This window comes from Trichoplusia ni, chromosome 5, assembly GCF_003590095.1.
Source record: "Trichoplusia ni isolate ovarian cell line Hi5 chromosome 5, tn1, whole genome shotgun sequence".
In the NCBI taxonomy this organism is placed as follows: Eukaryota; Metazoa; Arthropoda; class Insecta; order Lepidoptera; family Noctuidae; genus Trichoplusia; species Trichoplusia ni.
In genome coordinates, this window is record NC_039482.1 from 14,892,479 (window position 1) to 14,906,218 (window position 13,740).

Below are 13,740 nucleotides of genomic sequence, written 5' to 3' on the forward strand. Positions count from 1 at the left end.
CAGACTGTCCTAATCACATGAGAGTTCGGCCCCGACTTCTAGTCCCACAATTGTTTAGCCAGTTTAGGTAGCGCCAACTGTTGCATAAACATCACTTTAATTAAATATTTACTTATTTTTAAGTGAGGTTATAATAACTACTAACTAGTGTGGAATTAAGATGAGTAGTATTTGTTGACCAGGACTTGTTCATAACGGAATAGTTGTACATGTATAGGGTGTTTATTGTGTATGAGTGTTGGGTAGTGCATGTGTAACGGTGCGTGTTGTTGTGTTCCAGTGGGCGGCGTGGGCGAGCGCGACGCGTACGGCTACGGGTACGGCGGGGGAGGCGGCGGCGCGCACCACTTCGCCGCTCCGGCGCCGCCGCCGCTCCCGCACGACGAGCTGCCCTACTCGGTGTTCGACTTCGGCGACTACCAGCGGCACCACCACCACAACAAGCTGAAGCCCAAGAAGAGGCCGCGCACGGACGCGCCGCCCACGCCCGGCGTCAAGCGCAAGAGCCGCGAGGGATCCACCACTTACCTGTGGGAGTTCCTGCTCAAGTTGCTGCAGGACCGCGAGTACTGCCCGCGCTTCATCAAGTGGACCAACCGCGAGAAGGGCGTCTTCAAGCTGGTCGACTCTAAGGCCGTGTCGCGGCTGTGGGGGCTGCACAAGAACAAGCCCGACATGAACTACGAGACCATGGGCCGCGCGCTGCGCTACTACTACCAGCGCGGCATCCTCGCCAAGGTGGACGGCCAGCGGCTCGTCTACCAGTTCGTCGACGTGCCCAAGGACATCGTCGAGATCGACTGCTCGCTGGCGTAAGCCGCTGGAATCTCGTAGCGCGGTGGCGCGGCGTGGTGATGCGTGGTGATGCGTGCTGGTGCGTGGTGTGGTGACGTGACGCGGACACTGTCTCTCAGCGTGGACACGGTGCACGATGATGAGGACGCGTATCATTTCGCTCGTACATTACTAGTTTTTTCACTAATAGTTACAATTCGTCTATTTTTCAAATCATCATGCATTACGTTTTTCAGATCGCTTCTATATAATGTTATTAATATAAATATTATTCTCAAATCGAACTAATATTAACTTATCATTGAATTTAATATTTATACAAAAATAGGAGAGACGAAATTGATTGCTCAAATGTTTATATAGGTACCTATTTTTAGGGTATTTCAGAAGAGGAACACTAAATTTGCTAGAGTTATATGATACGGAGATGGAGGGATTTTTGTATAATGTTGAAACGAATTTTTAAATGTTTGTAAATGGAGTTTCTATATAATGCATGTTTAATGTCGATTATACATTTCCTCGGTCGACTATGAAATCAGAACTTCCTACCTCAAAACTACGCAAAAGTAACAAATGATTCATATAAATATACAATTTACATTGTTCGATACAGTTTACAATACGCAATAAGTATATATATAGACTAAATAAGAGTTTATTATAAAGAAATATTTACGTAAAATGTTTATATAAATACAAAAATATCTTATAGTAAATATCCTCAGATTAAATAATTATATTCACATCTTTGGTGCTTTTGATGGCCATCTCATATTTACACCTTGTTACAAATGGAGCAACCTCACTGCTGTTAATTATATATAACTATGTATATTATATGAACATTTAGTGAATGTCTATTACCTAGCTGTAATCTGTTTCCCGGCAGCGGACGAGCCGCGCCGCTCCCGCCGCCCGCTGCGGCGCGCGGCGGCCAGCGGCGCGGCCCGTCCGCGCTGCCGACATCGCATAGTCTATGTCTATTGTTTTATATTTCGAAACCGAATTAGGAAATGATATTAAATTGCAAACATTCGTTTGAAATAACACGTTTTGACGTAATACTACGCATATGTACTGATAAACCTACTGCCAACTTTCTGATAGAAAAACTGACATAATGATTAGTTAAGGGATGATTTTTGTGCGTTAATTGTGTTAATTATAAATATATGTTTACTATAAGTGAGCTGTTTAAGTGGACATGTTCTAGTTTATTTCGTTTATTTAAAATTTATATTAAGCATGTTGCAAGGCGGTCGCGCACACCTTCACACGACTCCTACATATCAGAAGCAAACAATTATTTACCGTGTATTACATATAGGTACATTCTGTTTTCTCTGCATATCAGGCCGCTTGTATATATTTTTTTTAATTGAACAGTGCGCGACCTCCATTTTTTGTTACCTGAATAAATATTATTAATAATTAATTACGATTTGTGGTCCAATGTTAATGAATCATAATACTTTAAACTAGATAGATGTAAAACAAAGATCGGTTAAGACGTAGCCTAGATCACTTCGACGTATAGACAGTTTATTGATATTTCATTCAATGCAAAGACAAAACCTTCTATGTATACAATAAATTCGTTAATAATAGTAAATGTACGTAAGCGGAGGAATTGTTAGTTGGCGTTGTGTCAAATGTAATAGTTGTAGAGCGCGCGCACTCCGAGCGGGCGGAGTGCGGAGTGCGGCAGCGGCCGCGCGCTGCGGCCAGCGCCGGACCAGGTACAATGGGTGCTATGAAGAGGGACCGATAGGCGAGAGCGCGCTCGGGTAGACTCGCACACACAGTAATATATTATACCAGTCCAACCGAAATACAGGTGTTAACTATATAATAATAAACCAGTGCGTTAAGTGACTTTTGTATAGGTGAAAGATCTCAGTATCCAAACTTCTTCGAACAAAACCAGTGGCCGATTCATGTGATTCAAATTAATATATTTTAAAAACAAAATTGTGGAATTTTAATCGTATTTTTATATAGCTAGATGGAATTCTCAGTAGTCTTCTGTTCGGCACTACTTCTTATGCTTTTGTAAATATAACTGTAGGTTTTAATTTATTTATTTGGTCTGTCAGGCGGGCGATGCCCGCGCGCCTGCGCATGCGCGGCGTTGGCAATTCTTTTCCTTTCTAGGAAATTTCGTTCTGTAGGTTACAAATTTTATTGTAATATATGTTTATTAATAAACTAGTAGGTAATGAATGGACCACGGGATGGAAGGTGAACGCTCTCAGAATTTATAATTCGGCTAGTGTGTGTCCTAATCGACAATGTGAGATACTAGTTACCGGTTAGTAGGCAAAATGTTTGAGCAAGCATTTAAAATAATGCTCGGAGAGTTTAAATAATTATAGTCGAATTGATGTTGTTGAATAAAAAATCAAAGTTTCTAATTAATATTGTACTTAAATTTTCAATGTAAATTTTAATGGCACCTCGAAAATATTGTTATTGAAATTATTTTAAATTGAGCCTAGTCTTAGTATCATAATTTGATTTAAAATGATAATAACGGACGCCGTATTGGCACGAGGCGCGTCGTGGTCTGTTTATCGTGGCCGCAAATGTCTTGCACGTCGAAATTCTTGTAAATACATTAATATAATAATAATAATCCAAACGCACACCCTCACGACCCACGTACGGCTAGTATTGGTGTCGGTAGATAGGTGAAATATGAGAATATTTTGCAGAAAGCAATGAGAAGGTTAGTGAATTCGGTGATAGAGGGGAGAGGGCGCTGCGCTCGCGGCGGCGGCGGCGGACATCATGCATGTTTATCGTTAATTAATGTTTCAATGTATTCCTGTTCGTCGATAAATTAATGTCCAATATTCGAATACGTAATTCATTCCGTATGAGTGGTGTGTTACGTTTGTGTCGACAACGAGTTTAGTGAATGTTAAAATTTAGTTTCAGCTACTCGCTCATAGATGGCGCCTTTGTTTCAATTTGATAGTTAATAAAATTACGTCATTATTCTGAGAGTTGCGTGCGTTAGCAGTGATTTTGCGTTATACTTGCTTTTAGTTTTAACAGTTAAAGTCCGATATTTTAATTGTAATTTTAGTTGTTTAATTTTACAAAATACTGTATTTTCTGCCCCCTAGTTAAGTTATTTTTCTATGTATAGTTAGTTATAAGTGTAAATGAATTAGCACATAAATTCGATGCATGATGATAATGTTAATAAAATATCCACAATAAAATCCAAACTTGTTTATTATTATATCCACAGTAGGAATAGAACCTTTGACAGAAAAGTCAACGAGAAAGTCGAGTAAACACAGGTTGAGGGGACAACACTTTCAACAAACTGAAACTAACATAAGTATTGCTTCAGCAAAGGTTGGCTAACACAAAACCGCCCTAGTCCAAAACTTACCTAATAGAGCCTGGGTTCGATTCCCACACCCGAAGAATATTATACGAACCCTTAGATATATGCTTAGAATATCTTTTAATTCTAGATAAAAATATTCAGTTCAAAAAAATTATAAACTCAACTGTGAACACGACATAAAACAACATAAATAATATTTTATAATATTTTATAACTCCAAGACAAGTAAAACACCCCTGAAATGATAATGAACAAAACCATCAACCAGATGCAATATTGAAAGTCAAAAAATCCCCACTATTTCGGTCAACCATTTATTGATATTTGCTTTAAAATAGTGTTAATAATTCCGCTACGTAGCTATATGTATTCCTGGTAGAGTTCGATTTAAAATACTGTGCAATCATGTTGATAAAGAAATGGTACTCCCAAACTAAAAACTGATGTACAGGAAATTATAATAAGAGGAATTAGGAAGTGTACATTGATTAAACCATAACCAACGAAAAATTAACAGTACCTAGAAGTACTTTCATCCTTATGCTTTATTCTATTTTTGATAAGTTTGTTCGGTTCCGTAAAGTTGACATTGTCTTGTTTTTTATTTCATTTCACAGCACAACACGCCACCGTTTCTATCAAAACGAAACGTAATGAGTTATTAGTTATCTGTAGTTACGTGCCATAAGCAAATTATCTGACGTGTTGTTGTCATGTCAGATGCTTTGACGTGTATTCCCAGCTGTCAAGTTATAGCTAACTCACATCACATTTTGTTTTCCAATTTTCTAATAATGAGAAAGAAAAAATAAAAAGTGCAGTGCGAAAATCTTACTTCAACATACATTTGTTTATATGTTTACGTGAGAGACAATTATAATTTTTAAAAATGGTTCTCATGACTATGATCGCGAGGGTCGTAGACGGTCTCCCTCTGGCCGCTACTATGCAGGAGGATGAACAGGTATCGAAGTACTTGCTATTTAAATCATACCTGTACTTAATTTTCACCTCAACTTATATAAAATTCAAATTTCTAAGTATTGTTCATTAAATTAAATCATTTATTGTCACGTATGTTTTCACGAAAAGCCAAGTTCATTGCAATTATTTCATTTATCCTCGTTTTTATTTTTATGTTTATGATTTAATTTGCTGTGGTGGTTCGCAGAGCGGGTGCAATGTTCTGGAGTACCAAAATCAGGCTAAAATGCTGTTTAGAAAACTAGGCCCGCAGTCACCGACACGTTGCTCCATCGAAACTGGGCCCTATCTCTTCCAGTGAGTCCTACCGCTTCTTATGTTTTGTTAACCCTCATATTTACGCTCTTTATTATTTCGATCATGATTCGTTATTCTGTTGCATCATTTTTATTTTCTAGAACCCTTTTCAGTTGGCTTAAAATACTTTTTGGATCTAGTAACATTTATTAAAATGGAATTAGAATAAGTTTGACTAACATAAATATTCAGATAATGGACATTGCTCAATAATTTTACTAGTTAGTCCATACTTTTTTTATCTGAATACTAGTGTCCAGTAAAATTAACTGTGATCCTAATTTATCACAACATCACATTTGCTTACAAAACTGACTTACATGTTTCCAGTTACTTAATTGAGCACGAGATATGCTATCTGGTGTTGTGTGAGCGTAACTACAGCAAGAGGCTAGCCTTCAGCTATCTAGAAGAAATAGCACAAGAGTTCTACCAACAGTACGGGAAACGGGTATGTAATGTCATAGCTAAGTTAAACTTGCAGGCAAAATATTTGTATCTAAGATCCATTAAACAACAAAACATTACTTTCATGAACATTCATACTGAGGGATTCCCTTCTTATCAAAATTGTCTTCTTTTATTATTATGCTAGATTATTGATAGATATGCTCTACAAACATTATATAATGTTACTTAATAGTATCATTAACATGACCAATGTAGCAAATGCTAGGCAATCACTTCAACTGCAAACCTGTTATATAAATAATAGCATAGTAGTTTGCTAACAAGTTATTTTGGAAGATGTTTCATGTTAATTTTATTCAATTAACTGTGAGAAGGTCGTGTTTTCAAATAGGTATTATGCAATAAGCTTCAGAATTCATCTTCCAAGAAATATTGGAATGTATTAAAATTGATTGCTTACATACAATATATTATATTGGTAACACGTTGCAGGTGAACACGGTGACCCGGCCCTACACGTTCATCGAGTTCGACACGTGGATGCAGCGCGCGCGGCGGCAGTACGCGGAGGGCGGCGCGCGCGCGCGGCGCGCCGGGGCCGCGGCCAGCCTGGGCGGCCAGCTGGGCGACGTGCAGCGCATCATGATGCAGAACATCGACGACGTGCTGCAGCGCGGCGCCATCCTCTCCGAGCTCGACACCAAAACACAGAACCTGTCCATGATGTCCTCTAAGTACAAGAAGGATGCCACATACCTTAACACAAAGTCTATGCTGGTGAAGGTGACGGCGGGGGCTGTCATCCTTCTCGTCTTCGTTCTATACTTCTGGGTGCTTTAGGTTGCCCTGGACCAAATTTGGTACATGACTACTTTCTGCAATATCACTCAAAGATGCCAACTTCGATATATTACTTATGTCAATGTACATCACTTCTATTTATATTTTCTGAAAGGAATATTTTAAATGTGTATATTTTGTCAATCTTCCAACACTTCTTCTAATTTTATTCCTGTATTAGGAATTATATCTTACTTCAAACCTCATACATCTCTTGTGATATTGCAGACATACTGATATTCCACAGAGGAGAGTTCTGTTATAGTTAAATTGCCTTTCAAAGCTATAATAGTACACAAGGAATATTCAAGTAAACTAAAGGAAAATAATATTTTTTATGTGATTAGTCTGGAGTTTTGTAAGTAGAGACATACTATGGAAAAATAGAAGTAAATGCTGAATCTGGATCCCTTATTTAAGAATAATTTCTTTTTGCAATAATAATACCTAGTTTAAGGTAATTTGGTTCATATTCTATTATTTGTCCATCTACCATTTCTTCCTAGGGTTAAAAGTGTATTATGAGTGGTATTTTCTTACTGGTATAATAGTGTTCTGGTAAAGCTGCTTCGATTTACTCATAAGGATTACAATGAACCCATAAAAGGCATTCCAAGCAATATAAATATTTTGCATAAAAATTGTACCAAAAATTTATTATTGGAACCAATAATTTTTTTAGTTGGAGTGTTTTAGAGTTCTAAAATACATATGGCTGTATTTTAATCTCCAGAAGTAAATCTCTGTATGTATGCCCAACATAAGTTTTTTAAAAAGCGTAGCACGCTTGGTGATGGAATGTTATGAATTTTATCACATATTGTTAATATTGTATTTATTTTAAGATTTAATAAATATGCATTCTTTCGAGTAATGGCTTTAATTTTTGTGACAACTTACCCTACTTATTGGAGAATAATAAATAAATGATATTTACAGAAATGACTAATATTACCTTTCATTTTGTCTAAGATCAGTTCATTTTGATTTACCATAGTGTCCTCAAGACAGCAATTCTTCTTTACAATTTTGCTCAGCATCAATCTCAGAGAGATGGAATTTGGCAATAGCACTTAAAGCATTTTTAACTCTAATGGCAGTTTTTACATTCATTATCTGTAGAGAGAAGTACAATTAGTATGGCCAGTTCATTTTAAATAGCTTAAATATATGCATATTTTAATTTAACACATATTTGTACTTTATATAACAATTTAACATGTGAATTAGTAGATAGGTAGGTAGTAGGTACCTGTAGTATTGTAGCAAATATAACAGGTCTCTTCTTCCACTGCAGCATACCAAACACCTGGACAGGATATGGGATTATAGTTGACTGCGGAGGAGACTTCAAGTAGACCACTGAAACTTGAACAAGGGGTTCAGATTGTTGCCCTGTCTCCATCTGAAAATGTAAGAATGCAAGTTTATTACTACCACAATAACTTTAATTTATATGCTTACTTAAGGCGAACGGAAATGTTTTAATGCAGTACTACATAGTAGGTGATTAAAGATCTAGATTTTGTTATTAAACAAAAATTGTACCGCTATGAGAAATCTAAAAGTATGATATCCCACTGACGGATTATTTATTTACGTTTTATTAAAACTAGAATTTGGGGTACCCACGTCACTCAAATAATATCGACCGTTTAAACTTTGTAGAATCCCAACGGTCCTGCATTTTATTATTTCATCTTTATTTAAGTAGCATTTGTCTGGGATGTCTCTTAAATCAGAATATGTGTAAAAGTTTCCCTGGAAAAGTAACAAAATATGTCAGATTAGCAAATAATTTCGTCAAATATAATAATATTTAAAAAAGGAAACAGAAACCTACAAAAGGCGTCTCGGCACAAAAGGGTAGGTTACGATAGTCGTTATTCTTTACATAACTCATATTTATTGCTTTAAGTGGGTTATGAGAGTGAAAAGTTATAATTAAATTCAAAATTTCGCAAATATCCCCCGCGCCGTTTCAAAACTTTCTTTTGACAGGACATCTGACAGTTGCTATTTTTTTTAATTTATCCCTCATGGAAAAGGTAAAGGGATCTAAGCCCATACAGCCATATCTTTGTTGACAGTTGCTCAGCTTTGTGTTAGATTATTAGGGAGCTAATAATCATGCTATAATAATAATATGCTTACTTCGCGTACATGATTTTAGTAATACTATGCTATATGGTGGGCTCTGGCCATATTCTGCATAGACCTGCTATTTATGCTTTGTTAGTTGTGGCTAGAAACATAAAATAATATGTAATAATACACCGTGATTTTTTAGTCGTCTTACAAAAGCAGCCCAGTTCTTGTAACCGATACAGTCAAGTGGGCTAGATAAAAAAAAATGTGCGGCTCCGTGGTTTTTTCTTCGTGAAGATAATATTTTTGACATCAGTAAAGTAACAACTTGTCAGCCATTGTCAGTTGTCATAATAGGTTTTATGACACATTTCACACGTCCTTGTTAACAACAAATGGGATAAATTCTCGTGGTGAAGTGCTCGAAGTTATTTGAATTTTGATAAGATCCCTGAACTGGAGTATTAAAAATGTCTTCACTTGTTGAATTACGTCCAAACCGGCGTCTATTAGATCATGATTTCGAAGGATACAAACTAAACTTGCAAGCCTTACCACATTTCTCGCACGAACTCCTTGCTCCTGTGGACAGAGTGTACCCAGACGAGACTCAGTACTCTTTTATACATGCGAAACTTTTTGCGCTACACAACCACCTGGTCCTCGACTACTGGGACTATTCATTGAATTATTACTACATAGATAAAAAGCAGCAGGTACGTCATGTCACCTTTGAAAACACCAATCAAACATTTCAGAATGATGTCGTATACGATATCCCCGCACATGAAGAGAGAAAGTCAGGACATTTTAACTTGTGTTTAGCATTTCCTTCTAACAATTTGGCTGTAGTTAGTGATGGGACTGGATACTTGCATATTGTAGACACTGGCCCAAGAAACAGGCCGGCGGGAAGGAATCAGATGTGGCAGACACTTGAATCTAGCCTAATTCTAGGAGAAGGGAAATACTTTGTCATAGTGGACACCAGGATACAAGAAAAAGACAGTGTTGAGACATTGCACTGCCTTGTGCAATCAGTTGAACAGATAGAATCACATTTCAACTCTGTTCTGACTTGGGTCACTTTTGACAATGAAGGCCAGGGCTGGAAACAAATGTCTTTTAGACAAATTCAGGGTAAAGAGGTTGTGCACTATGCTGCCATTGAGACTAGCTGTACAGCACTGTATATAGCTTCAGACAATATATTCAAGTTCACATCAGATTCTGAGAAAGAAATCACAGTACCTTCAAAAGAAGCAAGCAAATCAGTAATATACACATGGCTCCAGACATCAGAAGACATAACTATAACATTAAAGCTTGAATCAAACTTCAACAGAAACCTACTAATTGTGAGTGTGACTCCACTACTCATCAAAGTCAGCTATGCAGGGAAAACATTTGTTGATGGCAAGTTATCACAAAAACTTGATTCAGAGTTAACAACATGGAATGTACAAGATGATGGTCAAGTGGATATCTTGCTGACTAAATCTGAGAGTATGATGTGGGAAGAATTGTTAGAAGGTGGGGATGCAAATGGGGAACAGATCATGGATGCCAGTGTGGTGGAGGAGGCTCACAGGCGGCTGGCTCACTTGTGTGCTGAAACTGAGGTGCCTGCTGATTCTACTGTGCCTGGACTGTCACACTGTGCACAGGACTTAGAGGAGTGTGATGCAGCTTCTGAAGCAGACACAGTTTTAGGTGAGCTTATCAATGCTTACAGATTTTTATTTTTACTTTATTTTTGTAACTCTTGCATGTACTTTATAATGTGACATTTATTACCATTTCAGTCAGATTGGATGCCACTACTCACAGTGTGACACACAGAGCTCCACTGAGTGTCCACCAATTCCTCTTCAGCATCAAGATTGAAACTCAAGAAGCACCTGCCCTGGCTCTCAGACATGATGTGGATGCCTGTGTGTGGCAGCCCTATGCTCAGCTCATCAACTCCAACACCTGGCCACTAAAGCATCAGGGATCACTCAGTGCATTTGGTTATGTACAGTCATCAAAACAAAATAGAAAATTTGTCACTTGTCCACCAAACTTTTCTTATAGTGTTGTGTGTGAGGCTTCCAGACATGTGTTCATATACCAGAGCAATAGTAACCAGGACTGCCAACTCAGGAAAAGGACAGCAGGTGCAATGAAGAACATAAAAATTGGCCAACAACATGTGTTCAATATTGACAAATATGGAGAAGTATTAGGAATTAATGCAACCAATGAGTATTTGTTCATCCTAACAGAAAAGCACTTGGTTGCAATACAGATACAATAAAAAATGTGTGTCATAATGATTGTGGTATTTTATTTTTATAAAAGATTACACTTAAGAACTTAAACTACATGAAGCTGTACAATAAATTGCCTGTATTATTAAAACTTATCTCCTCTCTACTTCCTCTAGTATCTATTGCAACTCTATGACCTTAAGACTAACCTTTTTCTTCCTCATCACTAACATCTATACTCTCCTCTGAAGAGTAGCCAGTGGTGAACAATAGGTTCTTTGGCCTTTTCTTTCTATCCGCTTTCATTTCTTTTTCTATTTCTAGTTTCTTCTCATGAGCAATTTTTTCTGTTAATAACTGCCGAGGTCGCTTTCTTGACTGTTCTCCTCCTCCTGTTATGCTGTTGATTCCATTACCATCTGGAACTTCTTTTGTTCCACTAGCTGTGTTTAAGGCTAGTACCTGATTTTTATTTTCTTCAAGATCAAATTCATCTTCTGTGAAGTTCAAAGTAATAGTATTTAATACAATACTAAATAATTATACTAGATGATTGCCAATAAAATTGTAAAAGTGTACCACAAAATACAAAGTTCTCATCATATTTACCTGGTGTAATGATTTCAAAGTTATAGGCATGGTCCTTGAGGACCACAAATATGATGGGGAACTCCACTATGCACTTCCCAGTTAAATTTTCACCCAAAGATTCTGTAGCATCAAGTTCAAAGAATTTTTTTGCTGACCCTTTGACTTTCTCAGCTGTGAACAGGAAAAACCACATTAGTTGTAATACCTTTTGTAAGATTGTATTTAATTTAACACAACAACAAAAAACATTTTATCTTATGTCTTTCTCTTGAGGAAGAAAAACTATTAATAATTAACATATTTGGTTCCACTTTGATAAATAAATGTAAAGTAAATACCTTTCAATAAAATCTTGACTCCACTAAATCCAACTGATTTATAGTAAGTTAAAGCTTTAGACCCTTCAAATGGCAAGGCATCAGGGTTCAGATACTTGTCCAGCAGCTCAGACAGCCTCTTCTCCTCCCGGCACTTGTCATCCACAAACTTGAGTGTATCACACTCCACATTGGGGAACACCCACTCAACTCGCCAGTTGATAACATTGTACTTGCTTATGTACCTTGAAGTATTTACTTTGTGTCTTGTAAAATTCTGTGCTAAGAATTGTAAAACTATACCCCTCTGTCTTGCTGCCAATTTCAGTTTGTATAATTGCTGTGAAGGAAACAATTAAATGTTTTATATTATATGTGTAGAATGATAATAATTTCATAGTATACCAACTTGACACTAGTTTGAATTAACTATGCAATACTGACTATTGGCAAGTCTTTATCAAGTCTGGTGTATTTCTTCTTCTCATCATTTTTAACTGAATACACGAAACGTGCGCACTCCTCCAGCAGCCTATAGTCGCTCAGTAAGTCTGTGTCTGTGAAATCTTTGACTCTAATAAACTTTGTGCGGTCTCTGATACCGTCGCATTCCAATTCCTTTTTGTGTATCCTCACACAATCTAAACAGCATGTCTTTACTTCACACTTCGGACATGTATATTTAGCCTTATTGGCTCCACAAACTTCGCAATCACCAAGTCTGTAAATATTAGGTTAAGTCATTAATTATATTAAGTCCATGGGCATTTGTCGTTTCAAGCCTAACTTACCTGTTGATTTCATTTTCCTGATCAGATTCACTATCAGATGATGGCATTGTTATTTTTATTATATTTTTTAAATTTTACAACTATTTACAAGCTTTGTTTTGACAAGTGTCGAATCTGTCTCTGACTGTCAGTTTCACGTGTAGTAAAAGTTAGGTTATCAAATGTCATTTACAGACTTACATAGTCTGTCCCGAAGTTTGGCAGTGTCAGTGTCACTCAGTCATTAATAGCGATTGACGTTATGCACAAGTAAACAAATAGGCTTATTCTCTGAAATATCTATCATTTGTTTGGCATAAAATCATAAAAATACAATGAGCTCAATTGAACTACAAGGAGATGACTGGGATTTACCTTGCTCAGATGATGAATTATCTAAAAGTGGTGTTTTTATCGGTAGAAATTGGATGCCCGACCCTGCTGAATTGGAGGAGCTTTACAAAGGACTCGACAAAACCGGCACTTTGACACTAGAATGGAAATGTCCAGGAAGGCGACCACCGTCACCATTACCTGTAAGCAAAGAGAATCAACCTGAAATTCCAGTGTCGCCCATAAGAGAAGAAAAATCTGACTTCGATTTTATGGATGAAGTGAGTTCTTTGCGTTTGCGAGTACGAAGCAAGGGTGAAGATACTTTGAGAGGTTCTGCGAAAAAGAAAACTACTTCTTTTGATGGTATTCTCTCTAATATGATCCGTCACAAAAGAATAGAACAGATGGAGAAACAAGCCAACACTTCTCCTTCTACCCCCACGTCCAGTGGAACCTGATTATTGTGCTAAATTGATAAAACTGCAGAAGCTACTTACAGTCTGACAGGGATTGAAAATGTATTACTTGCACACTGTCCCTGAGGTGTGTTTACTGTACAATTGTGTACTACTATTAACATGTGCAATTGTGCAATTAAATATTTAAATAAAGTGTAATAAACACATTATTTATTTATTTTACAAACTGTTCATATTAAGCATTGTGATTAAAAAACAATCTGGATTAGAATG

General features: G+C 37.1%; 6 protein-coding genes across 13 annotated transcripts in view; 4 read left to right on the forward strand and 2 right to left on the reverse strand.

The window, feature by feature from the left end:
• Positions 1-1,679, forward strand: part of LOC113493682 (ecdysone-induced protein 74EF) — a 159,990-nt gene extending 158,311 nt beyond the window's left edge. For all 8 annotated transcript variants that reach the window (XM_026871660.1, XM_026871667.1, XM_026871661.1 and 5 more), the window contains one exon: positions 281-1,679. In XM_026871660.1, coding sequence (XP_026727461.1) covers positions 281-816 — 536 coding nt within the window. In that variant the 3' untranslated portion in view covers positions 817-1,679. The remainder of the gene's footprint in view (positions 1-280) is intronic.
• Positions 1,680-4,866: 3,187 nt separating this feature from the next.
• Positions 4,867-7,564, forward strand: LOC113493689 (vesicle-trafficking protein SEC22b). The gene is made up of 4 exons (XM_026871675.1): positions 4,867-5,126; positions 5,334-5,443; positions 5,774-5,894; positions 6,347-7,564. Exons 1-4 carry the CDS (start codon positions 5,052-5,054, stop codon positions 6,692-6,694), a joined length of 654 nt encoding a protein of 217 aa, XP_026727476.1. The 5' UTR covers positions 4,867-5,051; the 3' UTR covers positions 6,695-7,564.
• Positions 7,565-7,645: 81 nt separating this feature from the next.
• LOC113493692 lies at positions 7,646-8,982 on the reverse strand. Its single transcript, XM_026871679.1, has 4 exons — positions 8,538-8,982; positions 8,327-8,455; positions 7,947-8,099; positions 7,646-7,810 (listed from the first exon to the last, which is right to left on the reverse strand). The coding sequence occupies exons 1-4, from the start codon at positions 8,595-8,597 to the stop codon at positions 7,697-7,699; spliced, it is 456 nt and encodes a 151-aa protein (XP_026727480.1). The 5' UTR covers positions 8,598-8,982; the 3' UTR covers positions 7,646-7,696.
• Positions 8,983-9,109: 127 nt separating this feature from the next.
• LOC113493680 (nudC domain-containing protein 1) lies at positions 9,110-11,100 on the forward strand. The gene is made up of 2 exons (XM_026871659.1): positions 9,110-10,495; positions 10,588-11,100. Exons 1-2 carry the CDS (start codon positions 9,253-9,255, stop codon positions 11,079-11,081), a joined length of 1,737 nt encoding a protein of 578 aa, XP_026727460.1. The 5' UTR covers positions 9,110-9,252; the 3' UTR covers positions 11,082-11,100.
• LOC113493685 (box C/D snoRNA protein 1) lies at positions 11,092-12,863 on the reverse strand. The gene is made up of 5 exons (XM_026871672.1): positions 12,734-12,863; positions 12,387-12,663; positions 11,964-12,282; positions 11,644-11,796; positions 11,092-11,531 (listed from the first exon to the last, which is right to left on the reverse strand). Exons 1-5 carry the CDS (start codon positions 12,778-12,780, stop codon positions 11,239-11,241), a joined length of 1,089 nt encoding a protein of 362 aa, XP_026727473.1. The 5' UTR covers positions 12,781-12,863; the 3' UTR covers positions 11,092-11,238.
• A 47-nt stretch (positions 12,864-12,910) lies between these two features.
• LOC113493691 (PAXIP1-associated glutamate-rich protein 1) lies at positions 12,911-13,672 on the forward strand. Its single transcript, XM_026871678.1, has one exon. The coding sequence runs from the start codon at positions 13,048-13,050 to the stop codon at positions 13,504-13,506; it is 459 nt and encodes a 152-aa protein (XP_026727479.1). The 5' UTR covers positions 12,911-13,047; the 3' UTR covers positions 13,507-13,672.
• Positions 13,673-13,740: the final 68 nt, after the last annotated feature.

What these genes read in the sequence shown, in the direction of transcription:
- LOC113493689 (XM_026871675.1), top strand. Translation starts at nt 5,052, where the DNA reads ATGGTTCTCATGACTATGATCGCGAGGGTCGTAGACGGTCTCCCTCTG. An exon ending in CTATGCAGGAGGATGAACAG is followed by an intron (nt 5,127 to 5,333) that starts GTATCGAAGTAC and finishes GGTGGTTCGCAG; the next exon opens with AGCGGGTGCAATGTTCTGGA. An exon ending in ACTGGGCCCTATCTCTTCCA is followed by an intron (nt 5,444 to 5,773) that starts GTGAGTCCTACC and finishes ACATGTTTCCAG; the next exon opens with TTACTTAATTGAGCACGAGA.
- LOC113493692 (XM_026871679.1), bottom strand. Translation starts at nt 8,597, where the DNA reads ATGAGTTATGTAAAGAATAACGACTATCGTAACCTACCCTTTTGTGCC. An exon ending in TTTGTGCCGAGACGCCTTTT is followed by an intron (nt 8,456 to 8,537) that starts GTAGGTTTCTGT and finishes TTACTTTTCCAG; the next exon opens with GGAAACTTTTACACATATTC. An exon ending in GTCGATATTATTTGAGTGAC is followed by an intron (nt 8,100 to 8,326) that starts GTGGGTACCCCA and finishes TTACATTTTCAG; the next exon opens with ATGGAGACAGGGCAACAATC.
- LOC113493680 (XM_026871659.1), top strand. Translation starts at nt 9,253, where the DNA reads ATGTCTTCACTTGTTGAATTACGTCCAAACCGGCGTCTATTAGATCAT. An exon ending in TGAAGCAGACACAGTTTTAG is followed by an intron (nt 10,496 to 10,587) that starts GTGAGCTTATCA and finishes TTACCATTTCAG; the next exon opens with TCAGATTGGATGCCACTACT.
- LOC113493685 (XM_026871672.1), bottom strand. Translation starts at nt 12,780, where the DNA reads ATGCCATCATCTGATAGTGAATCTGATCAGGAAAATGAAATCAACAG. An exon ending in AGTCAAGATTTTATTGAAAG is followed by an intron (nt 11,797 to 11,963) that starts GTATTTACTTTA and finishes TCCTGTTCACAG; the next exon opens with CTGAGAAAGTCAAAGGGTCA. An exon ending in CTTTGAAATCATTACACCAG is followed by an intron (nt 11,532 to 11,643) that starts GTAAATATGATG and finishes TGAACTTCACAG; the next exon opens with AAGATGAATTTGATCTTGAA.
- LOC113493691 (XM_026871678.1), top strand. Translation starts at nt 13,048, where the DNA reads ATGAGCTCAATTGAACTACAAGGAGATGACTGGGATTTACCTTGCTCA.